A 23573-nucleotide genomic window follows, 5' to 3' on the forward strand; every position below is an offset into this window, starting at 1 on the left:
GATTTCTGATTTCTGATTTCTGATTTCTGATTTCTGATTTCTGATTTCTGATTTCTGATTTCTGATTTCTGATTTCTGATTTCTGATTTCTGATTTCTGATTTCTGATTTCTGATTTCTGATTTCTGATTTCTGATTTCTGATTTCTGATTTCTGATTTCTGATTTCTGATTTCTGATTTCTGATTTCTGATTTCTAATTTCTGATTTCTGATTTCTGATTTCTGATTTCTGATTTCTGATTTCTGATTTCTGATTTCTGATTTCTGATTTCTGATTTCTGATTTCTGATTTCTGATTTCTGATTTCTGATTTCTGATTTCTGATTTCTGATTTCTGATTTCTGATTTCTGATTTCTGATTTCTGATTTCTGATTTCTGATTTCTGATTTCTGATTTCTGATTTCTGATTTCTGATTTCTGATTTCTGATTTCTGATTTCTGATGTCTGATTTCTAATTTCTAATTTTTGATTTCTGATTTCTGATTTCTGATTTCTGATTTCTGATTTCTGATTTCTGATGTCTGATTTCTAATTTCTAATTTCTAATTTCTGATTTCTGATTTCTGATTTCTGATTTCTGATTACTGATTTCTGATTTCTGATTTCTGATTTCTGATTTCTGATTTCTGATTACTGATTTCTAATTTCTGATTTCTGATTTTTTAGCGTCTTTTTGTGAGCTTATGTCAATTCTCTTATAATGCTACGTATATGTGTATTCCGGGAGTTATCCCAAAAAAGGTTGCCCATATCATCATCAACGTCACGGCTCAAAGAAAATCCTGGGATTGAACGCTCTTATCCCATTTGTCGGTCTCCAAATGGTGGGTGACCACCACGCGGTGCCACCTATTGAATAAAACATCGATTCATTTACATTGTCGTATTTCCCTTCCAGCTCCAGTCCAAGCTGGAGAAAAAGGTGCGAATCAGCATAAATTTGAACGATTTCGAAAAAGCAGAAACAGTTACATGAGTGCACATAAATTTTCGAAGTGTAGTTTGAACCATCGTACGCGTAGGTGGATGTCACCGGAAGGAGTCAGCTGGAGCAGTGGAGGGAAAGTGGTTGACACCACACCGACCGGTTCCGGATGCTGGTCGTAAAAAACAGCTTTAACGACACGGGGTGACATCCTCCTTGGTCGACCTGTTCGTCGGTCGGTGGAACCAGTGCAGTGCCTAGCTGGGCTAGCGGTTGCCGGAATTTTAATAGACACGTCCTCCACTGTCGTCGGTTGAGATTTTTTCGCAGCCTGTTGTCTGCCGTGTGCGAGGGGGGCACACCGACCAATTTACCGGGAAAACGGAAACCGCCAGCCAGCGTGCACACGTTATCTGATTTGTTGTGCTTTCCGCTGTGATGATGTTTTCTTGGCACCGGATGGATACGGTGGGTTTGGATACGATGGAGAGGGAATGAGGTATCATGGAGGACTTCGGAGGTCGCCTGGTGTCTATCTTCTCTGAGGGGTGTTGAGAGAAATATTGAAATGTTTATCGTTCCGGGTGTCAACAGGGTCGACTCGAGTGATTACGCAATGCCGGAGGGGGAAAACTGGGTGAGAGTTTGAGTTTGTTTCCATATGTAAAAAAATAAATGTTTGATGTTTTGTCACAAAATGGCCGGATTTCGCCGTCTCCGTCGCCGATGAACTGGATCACCCAGTTTCAAACAGTGTCCATCGTTGCTTTTATCAGACTTGTCAACTTCCAAGGAAATCCATTTTCGTCCATGATTTTCCGTAGCTCTGTGTGGTCAAACTTTCGTAAGCTACTTTGAAGTCGATGAACAGGTAATGCGTTGGGACTTGGTTTTCACAAAATTTCTGGAGCATTTGCAGAACGATGAAAAGCTGAACCGTTGTCGACCTGCCGTCGATGATAAGTTTCCACGTACTCATTCTGTAACAGACTCAAATGATGACTCCTCCGGTAGCTGTTCGGTTTTCTACATTCTGACTATCAACCGGTGCAGGCTGGTTCAGCTGCGATACCAACCGTACCATTCATTTAGTTTGTTTCGAGCTGGTGAATAGCATCCTAAGCTTTCTTTATTTCCTTCATTTAGCGCTGCTTCCACATTTCAATCACCTTACATCCGTCCATCGAAAGGGCTCCCGTCCTTACCCCTGCACATTTCGGCTCGTGGTACGAAACCTTCCCGGAATACGCCGGCGACTCTACCGGTACCTGTAGGGAAGAAGGTTCATTCTGGTCACGGAACCTCTGAAGCATATCCAATCGGGCACACGAAGGATCTTCCGAAAATATCAGCACTAAGAATGCAACACGATGAGATATTCTTGCAATCGTTTGACTACAGCATCCAATCCAGATCAACAAAACAACACGGGAACGCCGATGCGTTCTTGAGGCTACCTCTGATGAAGAAAGTACCTGACATGCTAGAGATGAACATGATCGCCGACAACTGTAAAAGAGCTCACGAAGAGTCTATGAGAAGACTGAAGTCGCTGCTAGCTCGTGACAACGTGTAATGGCAGGGTATCGACAGCCAGATTGAGGAGACTGCAGTTGCCGCCGGTCTACGAGAGCTGAACCGGCCAAAGCCCTAACTCACTGTTGGCAACAACCGGTGAGACCGTTTGCGTGAATCCATGTAGATTTCGCAGGGTTGTTCGAATACAAAACTACTTCATTGTACTGGTAGATGGTGAGAATTCAACAGCGACTGTCATACAAGCCTGCCATGAATACTTCGCTACATATGGGATTCCTGCAGTCTTGGTTTCGCACCATGGTGTTCAGTTTACTTCTGAAGCCTTCCAGAACTTTCTTCGAAAGAATGGTGTCTACCACAAAATGGGTGCACCATACAATCCGTCTACGAATCCATTCGTACCGGAGCAGAGAGATACACGGAGACATTTAAGGCCAAGCTTAAGAGTTGGAAGTGCGACAAGGCGATGCTGCAAGCGGAACTGTGCAACGTTTTGCTCACCTACAGGAACACCATTCATCCAGCGAATGGGCAGGCTTTGGCTATGATGTTCTACAATCGTCCGCTGCGCTCTCGTTTGGACTTAATGATCCCGAATTCAGAAACTGTCATGAAAAATATTATCGACGTCGATACCCAAGTAACACACTTGTCACCGAAGAGTCACGGCGGCGCAGGTTTTTGTTGCGCAGAAGTCACTGTCACTTACTTCTAACAAATAAACACTTACTTGCTAGAAGTAAGTCACAGTGACTTTTGCGCAACAAAAACCTGCGCCGCCGTGACTCTTCGGTGACAAGTGTGTTACTTGGGTAAGTGGAAATACGGAGTTGCTGCAGCACGTCGATCAACTAAGGGTCCCAGGCTGAAGAACAACAGAATACCGTTGCTGTGTAAGTCATCGTATACTCCTTCTGTAAAATCGCCGCAAATAAAGGGTACTGGTTCGAACATCAGTTCAGGAAACAACTTTTCAAACGAACCTGTAGCTGAACCGGAATTCCAACCACTACCATCGCTGTGTGTCACTATCCGTTATGTTGACAAGCATTCGCAAAAACGTCTAAGGAGCCGTTAGGTGAAGAGTTACCAGGCGATTGTTAACCCCGAAAGCCGGTAGTAATGCGAAGGGTGGGACTGAAAAGGCCAACCCATCCCAGATTGAAGGGAACATTGTCAAGCCCTCAGCAACAACAAAGTAGTGCGGATCAGGAGAAAAAAGAAACCGCTCATTACTCGAAGGTCTTGGAGGCGATGCAAAGCGACGCCAAGCTCGTGGATCTGGGAGTCGACGTGTACAGTAGTACATGTAGTACGGATGAAATGATCCTTGAGCTCAAGCGCGACAAGGAGCGCAATGGCGCCGCTTACAAAAGTCTGGCGGAACAGGTCCTTTGCGAAGGGGTCGAGGTGAGGGTTCTTACAGCGGAGGCGACTCTGAAGAAATCAGTGATTGCGGAAGAGCTCATTACGGCGCTGCGGTAACAGTGCGAGATGCAGGTGGCCACTGCAGCCGTTCGGCTACGGAAGGGAGCAGCGGGGGCACAAGTAGGGAAGCTCAAGGTGCGCTGATCAATGTGCCAACTGACCTTGCACGAGCCACCGGAAGTTTGGTTCAGGTGTCTGGAACCATGGCACAAGTCGTGGGACTGACAGAGGCAAGCTTTGTTTGTATAGGCGATGCGGCGGCGAAGGTCACAAGGCACAAGGCTATACGAGTCCACCTACGTGTTTGATTTGTTCCGGAAAATCCGTGAACAGCAAGCACCCAACAGGTGGTCCAAGGTGCCCGGCCTTCAGAAGAGTTACAGCTGATCCACAGTGCAGGTAATGCAGCGAACCCATACCGAGTACCCGCCGGCAACGGCAATTGGGTCGCGGATGGATCTGGAAAACGACGGGCAAATATCCCGTCCAGGAGTTGGTGTCTACTACCTACGAGGGCTTCGTTGTTGCCATAATAAACGGGGTCTTCTTCTGTAGCTGTTATGCGCCTCCGCGGTGGTTGACCAAGCAGTGTACGCAGAAGCTGGACTGTTTGACGACCGTGCTGACAGGGCAAAGGCCGGTGGTACTAACAGGTGACTTCAATACCTGGGCCGTGGAATGGAAAAGCCGTTTTACGATCCAGCGCCAGCGGGGTCAGTGCTAGAGGCACTGGCTATGGTAGATGTCGATCTGGATAATGTCGGTACCAAAAGTGCCTTTAGTCGAAACGTAACGGAGTCGAACTGGAGGCCATACGATGGTGTTCGCCGCTGTTGAAGTCGCGCTGAAAACCAAGATAAGGACAAGCAAAAAGGCCTGCTTTAAGGATCTATGTCAGGGCACCAATGCGAATTCATGGGGTGTTACCTACAGGATCGTGATTGCCAACACGACATTGGCTCCTACAGAGCAATCTCCATAGATGTTGGAGGGGATCATCAAGGGGCTTTTTCCCACGTAATGATCCTAGTCTATGAACTTCGTAGGGGTTGGCGATGAGGAGAAAGTCACCGATGAGGAACTTGTGGGGATAGCAAAGTCCATTAGCGTAGGAATGGCCCCAGATCTGGACAGAGTTCCGAACTTGACCTTTAAAGTAGCTATTGTAGAGGCTTCCGGGGTGTTCAGATCTGCAATGCAGACATACCAAGACGAGGGAGTTTTCCCAGAGCTTCGGAAACGGTCTGGTTCTATTGCCGAAGGCAGTTAAAACCACCCGGAGACCCATCGGCATATAGACCAATATCATCCTCAATAGAAAGTTAAAGCACACCAAGGTCGACCGTAGACGTTATCCTTTCGGTTACACCCGAACCTCCATTTAGGTAATCAGTCGGGACTGCCTAAATAGATTTTTTACCTAAATGGATTCATTACCTAAATAGATTCAGTTCATTAGCTAAATGGATTTCATGGTTGCAAAGAAGTTTGAGAAGCGCAAGTGGCTTGCAGATGCAATGATGAGAGGATCAAGGCTTTTAGATGTAAAGAGGGGGATGGCCAGTGGGATTTCAAAGGAGTTTTAAGGTGGGGGGGGGCAGAAGCGGTTTAGGAGGTTTCAGAGGGCTTTTAGGGGGCTTTATATGTTCTCAAATGAACTTCATGGTTGATTTTGAAACGTTCCAAAGCTTTTCAAGGCATTTCAGGGAATTCCAGGAGGTTTCAGAGATATTTTTGGGGGCTTCAGAGGCTTCAGGTGCGTTTCACATGCATTTCATTTGTGTTTCAGAGGCGTTTCAGGAGGTTTCAGAGAAGTTTTGTGTGGCTTTAGAAACTCTCAGGTGAGTTTCACGGAGGTTTCATGGAGGTTTCCAAAGGCGTTTCAAAGCGGTTCAATGCGTCTCAATGCGTTTCAGGAGATTCCACAAGGGTTTTAGGTGGCTTCAGAGGATGTCATGTAATCACCACGGAGGTTTCATAGAAATTTCAGAGGCGTTTCAATGCGTTTCAGGGCGTTTCAAGGCGTTTCAGGAGCTTTCACACGGGTTTTAGGGGGCTTCAGAGGCTCTCAGGTGAATTTCACGGAGGTTTAAAGGATTTCAAGAGGCGTTTCGTAGCTTCGTAGCGTTTCAAGGCGTTTTAGGGCGATTTAGCGTTTAGCCCTCGTAGATTCGATGATCTATACCCAAGGAAGTTCTTGAAGTCTACGATGAATCAACCGAAGAAGGTAAATTGACTACTGCCCTCTCGATCGCAGTTGTGGTGGAGTGGATGAGCTCCGGGAAACTGGTATTGGTGCACCACACTACATGGATCTCCCTGTTCAGGTGACGTTGAGCAGATTATCTCCCCATGGTATAGAAGAAAAAAAAATACTACACTATCTTAACATTCCATGAACGGGTTCGATTGCCTAGGTATGAAAACAAATTTCTATTGTCTGTTGTGTAAAATCAAGCCACCGATGTCATGTTTCCATTTCGAACAGAGTTTAAACAATTCTCCAAGAACAAATTTCCCTGTGTTTTCCAAACAAAAGAATTCCAAATTGGGCATTTACTACTGTAGCAAAATTGCCACTGTGTGAAAACTCGCCCCAGCTACCTAGTTTCCTTTTCAGATCCATTTAAACTTTCAGCCCACCCCAAGCGAATCCTGCTGGAATCAAAAAGCTTTCTCATTCCACGCCGAAGGCGGTCGGTGTTAGACCAAAGAAACCCATGAAAGTAAAACGCATTCGGATTGCTACTGCTGCTGGGTCGTCGTTTTCGCCGTTGTCCTTTTAGTTTAGTGCTTCCCGCTCCTGCTGGCTTCAAATGGCATTCGCTCGCCGTCGCCGCCGTCCGTAAGACAACCATCCGAGGACAATTATCCTCCGGGATGCGGTTGGATATCATCTTCTTTGTGTGAATGTGAGTGCGCTTGTATGTGTGTGTAATGACAATGATGGCGACAAAGACGACGACGACGACCACGTCAGACAGGTCCCTCCGTTTTGGGAACTTTTTTTTTGAGGTTTTATTTTCTTGCGATACCACTAGTGGGACGATCCAAGTTGTGTGCGGAGAAGCGAGTTGACAGAAACGGACTTTATCTAGCGGAAATTTGGCCCCGTTCCAAATGACGTGACTGCTTTCATCTTATACTCAGAAGTACTACTGTCTCTCGGCGTGCGTCCTCGTCGTCGTCGTCGTCATGCCGTGCGGTAGGTTCTGGATGTCTGAATGTGTGTCGTCGTCGGTTCTCGGTTTTGGCAATGGGTTTCGGTGGGATGGACGGACACACGTTCTTAAAACTGTGCACAAAATGGGCTTCTCCAGGGCTGCTTCTGGGAAGACGAACCCTGAATCCCACAAATGGGACCGAAATGGGAAGGAACAGTTGACTGCTGCTTCTGTGATTCGGCCACTTTCCTCTGGCTGCAGGTGATTGCGATAACGAGCGTCGGTATTTATTATGGTTGATGTCAAGGGGAGGATAGTGCAAATGAAAAATTGTAGTTACGTGGAGGATGCTGAGAATGGGAAGAGGTTTTAGTGATCCAAGAAGAAGAGCTGGAGATGTTCCGGTATAATTAAAAGACTGAAACACCCGGAGGTTGGAAGCGATTGCATTAATGACTGTGGATGAAATTCTGCTACGAAAAGGTAGCAGAGAGAACGGGATCTTCGATATGTCCTTGAACTTCTCTGACTTTTTTTTCTTATAAATATATTTTATACTAAGAGAAGAGAATCGATCTCATCTACACGGGTAAAAATCCGGAACCCAAAACACGACGAAAAATTTATAAAATCATAAAAGATGTCGCTTCATGATAACATGACTACAAGTCATAGAATCATGCCACTGAGTCATAGAATTATGCCGCTGAGTCATAGAACCATAACAGCTGCATGAAGCAATGCAATGAATCAAACGGGTGCGAGCTTTGTACTAAATGCCATCCATAAACGTTGTCGCCAAGCGTCCATCGGTGGATACGGGAATTGGTCCACGTACACTGTCAGTGGACTATGCGTCGCTGCGTTCACATCAAGTCTGTCGGTCGTTGGTAAAGTGTTACCTCGGCCGCAAAGACGACCGATCTTGTTTGCGTTGTGTACGGGAGCGAGCTCCACACCCATTCCAGTTTGCTGTGTTTCGTGGTAAGACAAAGTATTCTTTAAATAAAAAAAAACATGTATAACTCGAATCTTATTAATTTTTCAGGCGCCAAGAGGACTATAAATGAGGAGTTTGATGTTTCTTGGTTGTTGGCGATAGAAGACGAAGTCTCAATTTTGTGAAGACTGTATTTGACGAATTACAAAATTCCTGTGGCAACATAATATGCTTTAGTATTAAGGTTAACTAGGAGGAATTTCAATACTTACGATAGTAACTTCTTCACTATCGCTCAACAATATAGCCGTTGTTTTCAAGGGCTAAGATAGAGAAAACCTAAAATTTGTATTAATTAGTAGTCATTTTTGGTTTAGAATGGCGTAATCCTTCTCACCTCGTAGCTTTGGTTAGCACTTTCAATAGATACTTCGGTTTCTCTAATCTAGCTATCTATCAATTCCTGTTTGCAAATAACTAGGCATTAATTTCAATTAGGATAACGAATTCACTGCATGTCTTACCATATAAGTATTTAAGCAACAAGATAGGAGAATTTAAGTATAGATAGAATAACAAATTTAGTTTTTAAGTAGAAATAACAAATTTGCGGCACCAGTCCACTCAATCGCCTTTCGAGTTATTCTGTTTGCTCATCTATTATTGCATGACCGTCGTTCAGTAGTCGATCCTTCTGTTGGACGCTGGGTGTGGTTTGTAGTCACGTCAGCCATAGGTGTATCAAGGTCGCTGGTAGACGTTGCGCCCTTAACATTCCCCCCTTCAATGCGCCGAAGTTCTCTCTGAGTTGCATTTCCACCTACGCCAACGTCGAGCACTGCGAGCTTGATGACTGGTCGCTCATATATCCCGTTAGCAGTTTGCACCGTAGCCTGCCTAACTTGGCCGTCTGGTGCGACTTTGGTGGCTATGACTCGTCCCTTAGGCCAGCAGCTGCGGGGGAAATTTGTGTCGACGATGACCACGATATCATTGATCTCGATTGGCTTAACGGCCGCAAACCATTTCGCTCTGCGGGTCAAAGTCGGGAGGTAGTCGTGCACCCATTGCTTCCAGAACTGGTTGGTTGCGCTCTGCGAAAGTTTCCAATTAAGTTTTAGTCGGACAGGGTTGTCATCAAAGCTGGTCCACGGAAGCGCTCCATTCGACGACCCCATAATGAAGTGATTTGGCGTCAATACGGGAGATTGATCGTCGTCCAGTGGAATTTCGGTCAAAGGCCTTGAATTTACTAGGTACTCCACTTCTGTCAGTATGTTTCGTAGCGTTTCGTCTGACGGTATACGGTGAGGTTTAAGCTTCTCTAGGTTTTGCTTGACCGATCGAATCAGCCTCTCCCAGGCTCCGCCCATATGCGGGGACAAGGGTGGGATGAAAATCCACGTCGTATGCGGCGAAGTGAATTCTGCCACGATTTTGTCGTGCTCCAATTCTTCAAGTGCGGTCGTTAGCTCTTTGCTAGCCCCCACAAAGTTAGTACCACGGTCGCTGTAAATGGCAACTGGTACCCCCCTTCTGCCAATTATGTTGCGCAAGGCCATGATACACGAGTCAGTAGTGAGTGAGTGTGCGATCTCCAAATGGATGGCACGAACAGTCAGACAAGTAGCCAAGACCCCCCAGCGTTTCTCCACTCGGCGGCCAACGGTTACCATCATTGGGCCGAAGTAGTCCACCCCCATGTGGCTGAAAGGTCGACTATAAGCTGCGAGGCGCGCATGCGGCAAGTCACTCATCAGTGGCGCCTCTGGACAAGCTCGTTCGTTTTTACAGACTTGGCAGTTGTTCCGGACCGATTTGTAGACCGCTTTCAGACGGGAAATATAGTAGCGTTGTTTCAGCTCGTTGATGGCGGTTTCGTGATTCTGATGCAGGAATCTCTGATGAACGTCCAATACGATGAGCTTTGTGACGCTGTGCTCCCGAGGTAAAATGATTGGATTGACGATGCTGTTGTCGATGAATTGGCAGGCACTGGTACGCCCGCGGATCCTCAGAACTCCCTTTTCATCCATGAATGGGCAGAGGCGGTACAACGAACTGCTTCTTGAGATTTCCTTTGAGGAGGGTTCTTGTTTTGTAGATAGAATTGCTATCTCATCTTCATACGTACATCTCTGGGCTATTTGGTACAGGTAGGATTCGGCCATGATGAGCTCATCACGAGAAAGCGGTCCATAAGCTTTGGGTGATTGTCGTATAGTTCGCTGCATGTTTCTAATGGCTCTGAATACATACGCCGTAGTCTTCAGTAGACAAAGCCATCGACTGAATCTGCTTGTATCAATTATTGACTCGAGGGTCTTGAAGTGGAGGTGCAGATGTGGACGCAGCTCCGTGACAGTGGTTTTGACAGGCTGAGGAGAGATAGGCCATTTCTCTTCCGGTTCCCGAAGAAATTCAGGTCCATGAAACCACCGGCTAGAGGCGCTGAAGTCAGGAGAACCTTTCCATTTGGTACCATCGTCAGCTACGTTCAATTTAGTAGGAACCCACCGCCAATCTCGTAGGGCCGTGGTTTCTAGGACCTCGCTGATTCGGACACCTACGTACTGACTATAACGTCGATGATCCGAGTGTAGCCAGCACATGACGTCCCGGGAATCAGTCCAAAAGAATCGCCTTTGAACCTTAATCGAGAGGGACTCCTGGATAGAATCTGCTAACCTGGTCCCAATAACTGCTGCTTGCAGTTCGGATCGGGGTATAGAGAGGAACTTCAACGGCGCCACCCGGGTTTTGGCTCCTGCTAGAGCGCACTCAACTGTATTTCCCTCCTGGAAACGGAGGTAGACGACTGCCGCGAAGCCGTTCTCGCTGGCGTCCACAAAAGTATGCATTTGGACAATGGTTCCTTCTTCAGCAGACGTGACGGTCCGGTAGCAACGAGGAATCTTGATGTCCGCTACACGAGGAAGAAACCGCAGCCATACGAGCCACTTCTCAAAGTGACAATCGTGGATTTGCTCGTCCCAGTCGACGGATGCTCTCCAGATCTCCTGTAAAAGGCTTCGAAGAAACATCAGGAAGTGGCTGATCAGCCCGAGAGGGTCGAACACCATCATAAGGGTCCTTAAAACTTCACGCTTCGTTGGTCGTTTGCGGCCAGACAACAGATCAGCGTCGTGGCGGGAAGATAGCTTGTATGTGAAACAGTCTGCTGTGGTATCCCACCACATTCCGAGCACCTTCTCAGTGGTGTCTGTTTCTCCGATGCTCAGGTTTTTCCCGTCGGTTTTCTCTCCGTCCAGTGCGGCAACTACCGCTGGTGCGTTGGATACCCAGTTTCTCATTTCAAAACCTCCACGTTCGTGGATCCCTTTTACTTCCGTTGCTAGCTGGATCGCCTTCTCCTCCGTTTCGACACTGATCAGCATGTCATCGACGTAGTGGTCATGAACGATGGCGTGAACAGCTTCAGGAAACTCTTGCTCGAATTTCTTGGCATGTGTGTTCTTAACGTATTGTGCTGTGCTTGGAGAGCAGCACGCACCGAAGGACATCACTTGCATGACGTATGTGCTGGGGGCTGTGGCATCTTCGTTATCCTTCCAAAGAAAGCGTAAACAATGCTGGTCCGCCGGTCTCATCAGCACCTGATGGTACATTTCTCTGATGTCACCAGAAACCGCCACACGAAACTCACGGAACCGTACTAAGACTGACAGGAGAGAAACCAGTAGATCAGGGCCCTTAAGAAGCACCGAATTAAGGCAGACTCCATGGATCTTCGCGGCTGCATCCCAGACAAGTCTGATTTTGCCTGGTTTGTTAGGGTTTACTACCGGAAAGATTGGTAAGTACCAGACTCGGTTGCAAGGTGACTCCAATTCCTCCGCGGTTAGCTTCCTGATGTAGCCTTTCGCCAAGTAGTCATTTATCTTCGCATTGAGAACTTGCGCAAGGTCATCGTCCCTCTGCATCCGACGATCTAGACATTCCCATCGACGTAGTGCCATAGGCTTGCTGTCCGGAAGCCGAACGTTGTCGTATCGCCATAGAAGACCGCATTCGTAGCGTCCGTTTGTGTTTCTGGTCAGAGTTTCCAACAGTTCATTCGCCCTATGATCTTCGTTGGATAACAGAAGTTTACTGGGCTTGCTGATACCCATGCTTTCCAGCGAAAAATACTGCTTCATAGCCTCATGTAGCTCCTCGTTCGAGTTGCTTTCGCATTGACAAAGTTGGACACGATGGTGATTGATGTGGTTGACACTGGTTGTGGTGCGGGAACAGCATCCGAAAATCATCCAACCCAGGCGAGTCTTCACCGCTATGGGTTCGTTCGGCTTGCCTTCGCGACATTTCATCACGTTACCTAGACTCGCATGATCCAGCCCAATGAGAAGTCTTGGGCTGACCTCTTGGTAGGATTCCACAGGTAATCCCTTCAGATACTGGTACTTCCCCTGCATCTCGTCCACTAGCATCGTTTGTGGTCGGAGCTGTAAATTCTCAACTGTGTGCACTTCGCCGAGCCTGAACTTCTTGAAGGGACTCGTAACGCTGGAAATCTGGAAGTTTACTTTCTGTGACAGAGCTTCGGTCCTGTTAGTGCCACCGGTCCATCGTAGACATAGAGAATTTTGCGGTCCCTGCACTCCTAGTTCGTTCGCCAAGCTCTGCTCCATCAGCGTTAGTTCCGAGCCGTCATCTAAGAAGGCGTAGGTTCGTACCACCTTCGATGGACCGTACAGAAGCACTGGTACGATTCTGAACAAGATCTCGGACTGTCCTTGGTGTACATTACAGCTGGTATTTGTGGTTTGATTCCGTTGGGTTTCGGTGGACCGGACCGGAACCTGAGATGCCGCAGCCGTGTGTCGTTCTGCATCGTGTAGGAGAGGATGATGTAGATAGGAGCAACCATTGGTGCCGCATTCCTTTTTCTGCTTGCACGGGCCGTTGTGCTTCCGCAGGCACTTTCGACAGATGCTAAATTCTCGCACAACTGCCCATTTCGAATCGTAACTAAGCTCCTTGAAGCGTTTACATTGCGCCAACGTCAGACAGCTTCCTTTGCACCCAACGCACTCTTTGACGTACTCTTTCGAATTCGGAAGTTTACTGCTCACCGAAGCGATTGATGGTTTCTTCAACGACTGTTGGCTATCCTCGGAGTGAAGATTCAGAAACCCATCTTTTTTCGCCGTTCTGGCTCGGTGGTCGCCATCTATGGAAATAGAAACAGCGCTGGCATCCTCGGCTACAAAACGAAGCCACGAGCTGAAGTCTAGGAGGTTTGGATTGGGTTCATTCCGAGAAAACCGTGCCCAATCCAGTTTTAACGTTGGTGGCAACCTTTCCACCAACTCGTACCTTAGCGAGATGTTATACATAAAGTCACCTATCTCACAGGCTTCCACCGTCGCAACTAGATTCTCTACGCTGAGGGCAAACTGGATCACGGTGTCCAGTTTTTCGATGCTGGGAGATGGTAACGAGCGAATCTTCCTAACAATTGCCTGAATGATGATTTCAGGCCGTCCATACAGCATCCTGAGGGTGGAAATCACTCCCTGAACGTTTGACGGATGAAGCATACGGCACTTAACGGCATCCAGTGCCTTTCCTTTGAGGCACTTCCGAAGCCTCAGCATGTTTTCCTCGTTTGAGAATCCACAAAGCTGAGTGGACGAAACGAACATCGAAAAGAAGAGCGGCCAATCTTCTGGATTGCCATTGAAGTCTGGCAAATCTCTGGATACTGCCTGCCTAGCAGCTAATTGACTTCGGTTCAATGTGTAGGCAGCACCGTCGTCTTCAATCTCGCGCTCTGCAGAGGGGATTCTTCTTCGCGGTTGGGTGACTGGAGTGGATCTCTGTCCGGGAACGAAATCCACAGCAGTAGTAAGGAATCTGGTTTCCCTACGGTTGTCAGATCGTGGACGCGGCTCACAAGTTGGAATGTACTGTGATCGCCGTTGGTTTAGAACTGGGTCTGATGGTAGAACTTGAGGACCAAAGGTTCTGCCGGTACTCTGCTGAAACGTTTCCGATGTAGTTTGCTGTGGCTCTAAAGTTCTTAGGCTATTTGTTGGTCTACGATCAGCGTCCCCTAGTCCGATTTGTGAACGCGGGGGTTGATATCTGCTATCGCGATGATTCGTGCAGTTGTTTTGCACCGGCATGTTCACTATGGACGGAGCACGACGTTCTGCAACTTGCAGCTTGTTCATCAGGTGTGTGATTTGGAGTCTGTCGCAGTTCTGTTCGCCTTGAAGTTCTTGGTCTCGCTTACGCCGCCGTTGAACTTCCTGTACGTTAGCCAATACATGTTCGTCTTCCGGATCTACGTCGACAAGACCAGAATCGTCTCCACAATTCTCCGTGTTTTGAATCCACTGCTCGATTTTCGCCGCATTCTCTTCCATCGAATCTTGGTGGCTGATCTTAGATGACGTATCACTCTCCAGTTCTTGCAGCAGGCTGTACTTCTGCTTCAGGTACTGTTGATGCCATTCCCGCTCCTCCTCCAGTTTCTGCAGCTGTAGTTCGATTTTCCTATGCTCGCTACGCCTACTTGATTGGCCAGCCGACTTGGATGAAGCTACTATGCTGGGGGGTGAAGTAAATTGTTGACGATGCTCGCTGGCTCCTTGCATCGCGGGTGCCGAAATTTGCCTGGGGGTCTTTTTCTTGGACGCACTTGCACAGTCAGGGCACGACCAGCTTATTTCCTCCGCTGACTGACTCACTTCAACACACGAAAGATGAAACCGCGAACCACATTCGCCGCACTGCACCATAGCTGTATTATCGGGCTCACTACACAGTGCACAACTACTGACTCGGTTTTCGCGAACGCGGCGCGGGGGGTTTCGCCTAACAAACGGATCGTTACGAATGGTGACATAGACTGACTTTCGTTTGCTTTTATTCTTTGTGGCCGTTTTAGTCTTGGGGATCTTAGGGATGGCTCCTTTGCCGGTACTCACCGTTCTGGTAACGATTACCTGAGGGCTAGAAGGGAGGGCTGCGTTGACCGTCGGCTGAGACTCGTACTGGACTACCTTGCATGGTACTGTCTGCTCCGGCTGAATCCTTGAATCAGTCTGGACGACGTTCTCCAACAGTCTTGCCGTCTCCGGATGAGCAATATCCGGATGGTTTCCGCTGGCCGCATGCGCATCCCCATCGTTGGCCGGTCTATATGGAACATTCGCATGTCGTCGCTTTTGAGAACTGCTCTGACTCGCCATAGTGTCCCGTATCGAATTTTGTAAATTTGTTGGCGATAGAAGACGAAGTCTCAATTTTGTGAAGACTGTATTTGACGAATTACAAAATTCCTGTGGCAACATAATATGCTTTAGTATTAAGGTTAACTAGGAGGAATTTCAATACTTACGATAGTAACTTCTTCACTATCGCTCAACAATATAGCCGTTGTTTTCAAGGGCTAAGATAGAGAAAACCTACAATTTGTATTAATTAGTAGTCATTTTTGGTTTAGAATGGCGTAATCCTTCTCACCTCGTAGCTTTGGTTAGCACTTTCAATAGATACTTCGGTTTCTCTAATCTAGCTATCTATCAATTCCTGTTTGCAAATAACTAGGCATTAATTTCAATTAGGATAACGAATTCACTGCATGTCTTACCATATAAGTATTTAAGCAACAAGATAGGAGAATTTAAGTATAGATAGAATAACAAATTTAGTTTTTAAGTAGAAATAACAAATTTGCGGCACCAGTCCACTCAATCGCCTTTCGAGTTATTCTGTTTGCTCATCTATTATTGCATGACCGTCGTTCAGTAGTCGATCCTTCTGTTGGACGCTGGGTGTGGTTTGTAGTCACGTCAGCCATAGGTGTATCAAGGTCGCTGGTAGACGTTGCGCCCTTAACATTGGTATTTCAGCGAATTTCCGAGGGCTTTTCAGGGGCTTCAGCAGAGTTTAAACGAAATCTACAGGTTGATCTTTTTATGCGAGGTTCTGAGGGACTTCGAGTTCAGTGGGTTTCGAGAGATTGCCTTGCTTTAGTTCAAACCATTTGACGATTCAGAACTATTCACAAGTTATAAAACACTGCCCACAGATAGTATTCACGAATTACAAATTGATTTGTAAAACAGTCGTTTTGTTTGGAATCATTGTTTTGTTTGGTCGGTATGTATGAAAATGTTGCCAAAATCAGGAGTAGACAAAAACGGGTGTTGCCAAATTTGGAAAGAAACAGTATTCATAACCAATATTGTGCATAATTAAATGTAATAATGACTGTAACTATGGCAACGGCAGCCATGAGGAGTTTATACGGAGAGGTTGCAGGGCCGTTTGCACCTGGGGGTTCCTGGAGATCTTAAGGACGTTTCAAGCAATTCTTCAGGAGATTCCAGGAAGCTCCAGGGGGTCTTAAGGGCGCCGTTTTAAGGAGTCCCATGGGGCTCAAGGCGCTTCAAGGGATTTCAGGGAAGTTCCAGAGAGTACCGGGTTAAACACCCCTGGTGCCGCAGGGGTTTCAGGGAATCACCTAAATGGTTCACCACCTAAATGGCTTCAGAGGAGTACCAAGAGGCTACAGGGGCGTTTCAGAGAACATCAGGAGGATTTCAGGGACCTTATGGGCGCTTCAAGAGATATCGTGTGATTCCAGGGAGCTTTCAGAGGATCTCAGGGGCGTTTCAGGGGACTTCAAGAGGTATCAGGGAATCAGTCAACCCAGACAACCAATTTGCACGTAAATGAAGTTTACCGCATAAGATGCAGTAAAAGTGCCTTATGCGTACAAAAGTGGAAGCGCTATACGTGCATTGACGGAAAAATAATGACACTATATGACTTGAAGCGATATCTTATGTGATGTACGGTATGCACTATTGCGACGTAATATAGCACCTTATGCGAGTTAAAATATTTGAAAAAAAAATCTTGTCACCTAAGTATCGAACTAATAACCTTTGGATTATCGAGCCAAACTTCACACTTAGCACCAAACACTACTTATTCAACATACTGATTAAATGTCATGACATTCTAACTCACCTCAGTGCTTGTTGGAATGCACTTAGTTTCCGTGCGCTGTACGTGTTCAGCAGGCTCTTTGGAAATCAAAATGATGTAGCATGATTTCCTGCACAGTTACCACTACTCCTCTCTTTCTAGAACCACCCATTGTTAATTATAAGGTCAACAAAACAAAAATGATGACTTTGCAACTTGTTTTGTAACCATAATGATGACTTTTCACTTTCTTTTAACTTTTTGGCACTCCAACAGCACCTCTTTCATTGTTATCACATATCACATCGCAATATGCCAACGTTAACGATTCTAGCTTATGCGAGTTTGTATGTACATTTTAACGAGTTTATTTTCACTTTTATGCAATTTAGTTTGTACACCAATGCGAGCTAAACTGACATAACTAGAAAAGCACCAAGCGAAGTCGTATAATCATCGCAGTACGCAATTATGCGAATTCAATTGACACTTTGCGAATAAGCAAAGTTCGTCGCAACAAAACATCGGAATGTCGGTCGTTTACTACGATGTAGTTATGCATTATAAAAGTTAATTTGCACTCTTACATGATTTTACCAGATACATCGCAGTAAGTTCAAAAAATAACATCATATGCGATGAAAATTGCCCCTCAGCCGTGCATATATGCGATAGCGACTTAAAATAGTACTTTATACGATGTACAGCGTGCATCCTTATGCGATTCCTGGTTGTCTGGGAAGGTATCGAGGGCACTTCAGGTGGTCTTAAGGGGTTTCAGAGAGATTCCCAGGAGTCTCATCGGAGTTGTATGGGATGTCAGGGGAGTTGTATGGGGTGTCAGGATGCTTCAAGGAGTCCAAGGGGACTTAAGAGGGCACCTGAAGGTCTCAGGGTTATTTCAGGGAGACTCAGGGCCCAGGGGACTTCAAGCGGGTACCATGAGGTGTCAGTGGCGTTTCAGAGGGTTTAAGGGATGTTTAACCCTCGAGCAGTCGCGTCTTCGGCTACCCTCAGCGACACCGCACTCCCGCTGTATACCACAAGCGTGCTTTTTTCATGGTGCGTGTACTCAGTACACGACGCGACCGCTCCCGGGTTAAGACTATACATTTCCGCAGTATTCCACTTCAAATTATGGAGACTCTTTCTTTGTTCGTGTAATTGAGTTTTGGAATCAACTTCCTACTAATAATAAATCAATTAATTCATACGGTAGGTTCCGAAAAGAGTGCATCGACTGGTTCAATGAACGAAATTAGGAACATAAACTATGAAAAAAGCATTAGTTATTAGTTTGCTAAAAAGTTATGATGATTATTTTCGTTTTTCTTGTAAAAATATGGTTATTTATCGCCAAATGTAGAAATTCATAAGGAAAAAAAACCTTGCTCTACATGGATTACTATGAATAAATAAATAAGAGGATCTCAGTGAATTCAGGGGGGCTGCAGGGAGTCTCAGAGGCCTTTGATGGTCTCCCAGGGTGTCTCAATGCGTTTTAGGAGTCCCAGCGGGCTCCATGAAGGCTTCAGGGGAACTCAGGAGGTTAAAGGGGAGTTCCAAAGGGTTTCAGTAGCGTTTTAGGTGGCCTCAGGGAGTTTTAAAGATGCTTCATCGGGACTCAAAAGTGTCTCCTGGGGTCCCAGGAAATTCAGGGGCGTTGTCTCAGAGGATTCTAGGGAGTTTTCGGGAGGTCTCACGGGCGCACCCAAACACTAATGATGCATTCTGGAACCTCTTTTGTTTTGGCTTCCCTCAAACCCCAAGAAATAACCTTGGCCTTTTCACAAACCTTGATAAACCTATTTTCTAAAATTAGGATAATAAATTACTTTGTGTATGCCCATTTTTAATTGATGCACCCCCGCCCCATACCATATAAAGAGGTTCCAGTGTATATTCAGGGAGCTTCATGGGGCTTCAATATAGTTTAGAGGAAATTTAAAGGAGAGTTTGAGGCGTTTCAGTGATTTCCAAGGGCTTCAAGCGGACCAAGGGTAACAAGACGTTTCAGCGTGGTCGATGGAAGTTTCAGGGTTGTATTCCGGTAGAGTTCAAGGCTGAACTAACATTTGAAAAGGGCCTATCTGTTTTTTTGTGATACCTCTGAAGTTCAACCAATTTGCAATTAATAGTAATTGCCTTATCTGCTAGACTAAGTAATGTTACTTTATCAATTATGTTCGTTGAGCTCAGGTATTCAGGGTCGTCCAAACTATCCTGAAGTATAACCATAACCGCCGCACTGTTGGAGACCTCACCCATATCTGCCCAGCGTCCTGTAAATAGGACAGTCCTTTTGATGTGAATATCTCCAGAATTATGCAAAATTTCAGAGTACTTTCTTCAGAGAAGATATTCTACACACTCATACCTTGCTCAAAGTGGACAATATAGTATGTGACTGGTTCACTAGGTGGCGTAAACGATGCTGCAAAGAAAAGAACACATATTGTCACGATCTGTAAGCTTCACTTTCAAGGCGAAAAAAAATATTTCGTTGGAATCTTGACAATGGTTAATAATTTATAGTTCATTTATTCGACAGAGTAGTTTTTATGTTCTATTGTCTATTTGTATGTTTATATGTACATATGTGCGTATGTATATATGTATGCCGGACCATAGGCATAACTCTGGAATGCGTCAAGCAATTTCAATCAAATTTGGCATACGCATTCCTTAGGATGTGGTGGTGGTTGTAGGGGTATTGGAATTCAAGATGGCGGCTTGGGTTCCAAAATGGCGGTCAAAACTTCAGAATATATGCTTTTTAACGGCAATTCAACTTCAGATACTGTGCAATATGGGCAACTATCGATCGGGCTTCATAAGTAGAACTCAAAAATGGATATCCGACACCATTTTGAAATCCAAGATGGCGGCCACGGAATGATAGTTTGAGCTACGATACCATGCAATATGAGTATCTATCGATCGGACTTCATGAACAGAACTCAAAAATGAATTTCCGACGCCATTTTGAAATCCAAGATGGCGGACCATATTCAAGATGGCGGACCATATTCAAGATGGCGGCCACGGAATGATAGTTTGAGCTATGATACCTTGCAATATGGGTATCTATCGATCGGGCTTCATGAGTAGAAGTCAAAAATCGATATTTGACCCTATTTCGAAATCCAAGATGGCGGCCATGGAATGGTAGTTTGAGCTATGATACCATGCAATGTGGGTATCGATCGATCGGGCTTGATGAGTAGAACTCAAAAATCGTTATTTAACGAAATTTTGAAAACCAAGATGGCAGCCACATAATGAGAGTTTTAGCTATGAAAACATGCAATATGGGTATCTATCGATCGGGATTCATGAGTAGAACTCAATAATGAATATCTGACGCCATTTTGAAACCCAAGATGGCGGACCATACTCAAGATGGTAGCCACGGAATGGTAGTTTGAGCTATTATACCATGCAATATGGATATCTACCGATCGGGCTTTATGGGAAAAAGGGGTAGAGGGTCATGGAAGATGATAGGGTAGCGAGTGGGCTAAAGGGTGGAGCAGACGGTCGGGTAGAGGGTTTGGGTAAAGGATAGAATAGAGGGAGAGGAGTAGAAGGTTAGGGTAGAGGATAGGGTAGACGGTAGGGAGAAGGGTAGAATAGAGAGTAGTGTTGAGGGTAGGAAAAATGTTAGGGTAGAGAGTAGGGTAGACGGTAAGATTAGGCACAATATAGACTAGAGGGTACGGTAAAGGATAGGGCAGTGGTTATGGTAGAGGATTGTTAAGAGGGCTGGATGCGTAGGATGGAGAGTTGGTATAGAGGGCAAAGAAAACAGTAAGGTAGAGGCTAGAGAGTAGGTTGAAGAATTAAGATAAGATTGATGAGATGAGGTTCTTTTATGAGATACCTTCAAGAATTCTTTCCAGAATTTCTTCAGGCATTCCTTTCGAAAATCTTCTTAGGTTTATTCCTGGGATTTCTTCAGATATTGCTGTATGGATTGCTCCGGAGTTCTCTTCAAGGATTTTTGCAGGGGTTGCTTTCAAAAATACTGAAAGGATTCTTTTAGTTATTCTTTTCTGCATTCCTTCAGGGATTTGGGCTGGAATTCCTTCAAAGATTCCTTCCAGGATTCCTGCTGTTTTTCCTTAAGGGATTCCTCCCGAAAAAAAATATGAAAAAATATGTGTTTCTTCCGAGATTCTTTTCAGGCAATCTTAGATCATAGAGATATCTTCTATGGTTCTTGCTGGAATGCCTTCTCAGCTTCTGGTCGGCATTCCTGTCATGTTCTCTCTAAGGATTCCATCAGGTATTCTTTACGGGATTCCTTCAGGAATAACGACAGAGATTTCTGCCACAATTGCTTTAGAAAATCCTGAAAGGATTCTTTTAGAAATTTCAACCAGCGTTCTTTCACGGATTTCTTCTGGAATTACTTCACAGATTCATTTTGGTATACCGTAAAACGGGGTATCATTGATCAGCGGGGTAACATTGATCGGCTTGACCGACCTCATAAAAAGTTCAAACAAGCATTTTGCATTTAATCGGTTTCTGCTATCGAGTGGTTTATTGCAATCTGCTATCATTTAGCTATTAAATGACATGCAATTCATGAAAATTGAATTTCATAAACATTGAATTAAATCGATTTTTCCATAACTGTGTTTCGTAAGGCAATGAGATACTTTGTCAAACATTCATGCTTGGCGTGAATACTAGATTCATTATGAGGATCAAAATCACTGTATTAGTTCGATATGATACCCTAGAATTGGATTTAATAAGCGAAACTCTTATGAAAATGCTCTTTTTTAATGAAATACATGATTTATTAAAAGTAACCTATCAATAACTTAAGTCATGGCCTACCTCTAGGCGTTATTCGCGGTTTGGAGGATTTTAATTCTAAAATAACTCAAAATACACATATCTTGTAAGAATTTGGATGACATATTCTAAATCAGCGACCCCGAATTTAGTGAGTAAGGGTATTTTCAACACTAACGAACATTGATCACTGACATGATCAATGTTACCCCAAATCAACAAAATCAAAAATTAGAATAAAAAGCCTGTTTAAACATGTTTCAAAGTTTTACAATACTTTTTCGAGTAGCTTAACACATACTCAGAGGATCAGTACTTGTTTTAAAAATATAAAACATGTAACGTTTGCTTTAACAAGAGAATTATTCAAGAAAGATCAAAAATTCTGATCAATGTTACCCCGGATTACGGTACTTTCAAATTGTTCTGTCGAAACATACTCAGAGAATCCTAATGGAATTCTATCTATGAGCCGGGATCGTCGCTCGGGGTTTATACAGCAATTCCTACTGGGATTCCTTGTGTGATTATTTCAGGGATTCCTACCAAGCTTTCAGCTGAGATTCCCTCATAACTCTACCAGATATGCCTCTCAGAGTTGCTTCTGTAAATCCTCCCGGGATTACTTCGGGGATTTCACATTATCTTTTCGATGTAACTTTGATAGTGCCCAGAATAACACCATAAAACCCACATATTGATCACGAATAAACAATCATGGAGTAGTAGAAACATAAGTTGAGAAGCCGTGTGGAGTATATCTGGTTGAAATTTTATATCAAAACATGTAATGATGATGAATCTGGGCGTGTTAGTGGAATACCTGTAAATACGAGACACCGAAGCCGATCTTATAGTTGAGGTCGAATGTGGAGCCTCGTAGCCGTGCGGTTAGGCTCATCAAGCTTCTAACACACCATGCTGTGGGATGAGGGTTCGATTCCCGCTCCGGGCGATGAAACTTTTCGTAAGGATAGTTTCTCCCCGTATCCAATGGTGCATGCTCCGTGTGCCCGTTGTCTAGTATTAAGTTTCGTTCAGTCTGTACAGCATCTAGCTGAAGACGGTGTCCGTGCCTTAAAAAAAGTATCTGTCAAAGGATACAAATTTAAAACTTCTGAAAAGTTTATGTATGGTGAGAGAGTTTGTGGGGTGCTGAAGGAAAAACTCAATTACTTTATTAGAAATCATTATCTGTGTAAAATCTGACTTCTAAAATATTTTAACGTTTGGTTATGTCACACATAGTGAGCTCTCTTTATTTGATTTGGTAAAACAAATAGAAATTTTGAACACTGCAGTCGAAATTACATGAAATTACAAGAACCATGCATTGCATACTTTTAGGCGTTTATTGGGTTATACTTCTGTACCAATTTATAAGTTCTTTTTCTATTCTTTTTGAGTGGTTATCATCTCTCTCACTTGTTTAGAACTGTATTGTATCTATATGGATCAGAATATAACAATAGCGTGGAAGTTGTGCTGAAATATAACATGAGAAAATTTACAGATATTGAGGACCTACAATGAAGAATTATTTCGGAACTATACCATAGACTTCCATTTTTTTCGTCAAAACATGCTTATTTTATTGGAATTTGACCTTTGATAACAAATTTATTTGAAGATTCAAATTGTGAGACACATTGGGCGTTAACGGGTTAAGACCTCCAGTTAAGAAATTTAAAGCTTATATTGTCATGCAAAGCGGAACTTTTGATTACTTGCGTTTTCAGCATGTATTTTGAACGGTACATGCTAAATCCGATACAGTTCAATCAACAACGTGCTTT

General features: G+C 44.7%; 2 protein-coding genes across 9 annotated transcripts in view; one reads left to right on the forward strand and one right to left on the reverse strand.

The window, feature by feature from the left end:
• Positions 1 to 23573, forward strand: part of LOC109424591 (neuronal acetylcholine receptor subunit alpha-7-like) — a 953623-nt gene that overhangs the window by 676021 nt on the left and 254029 nt on the right. The window lies entirely within an intron of this gene.
• LOC134284941 (uncharacterized) lies at positions 8077 to 15874 on the reverse strand. Of its 8 annotated transcripts, none has more exons than XR_009996018.1 (3): positions 8396 to 15874; positions 8271 to 8337; positions 8077 to 8211 (listed from the first exon to the last, which is right to left on the reverse strand). XR_009996018.1 is itself a non-coding variant. In XM_062844536.1 (3 exons), the coding sequence occupies exon 3, from the start codon at positions 15321 to 15323 to the stop codon at positions 8652 to 8654; it is 6672 nt and encodes a 2223-aa protein (XP_062700520.1). In that variant the 5' UTR covers positions 15324 to 15437; positions 15496 to 15561; positions 15623 to 15874; the 3' UTR covers positions 8347 to 8651. The 8 variants fall into 8 exon arrangements, 5 of the variants coding, with proteins under 5 accessions (XP_062700520.1, XP_062700522.1, XP_062700518.1 ...); XR_009996019.1 differs by having other exon boundaries at positions 8147 to 8337; positions 8396 to 8461; positions 8523 to 15874; XM_062844536.1 differs by lacking the exons at positions 8077 to 8211; positions 8271 to 8337 and having other exon boundaries at positions 8347 to 15437; positions 15496 to 15561; positions 15623 to 15874.

The sequence above is a fragment of the Aedes albopictus genome, chromosome 1 (genome assembly GCF_035046485.1).
Source record: "Aedes albopictus strain Foshan chromosome 1, AalbF5, whole genome shotgun sequence".
Taxonomy (NCBI): Eukaryota; Metazoa; Arthropoda; class Insecta; order Diptera; family Culicidae; genus Aedes; species Aedes albopictus.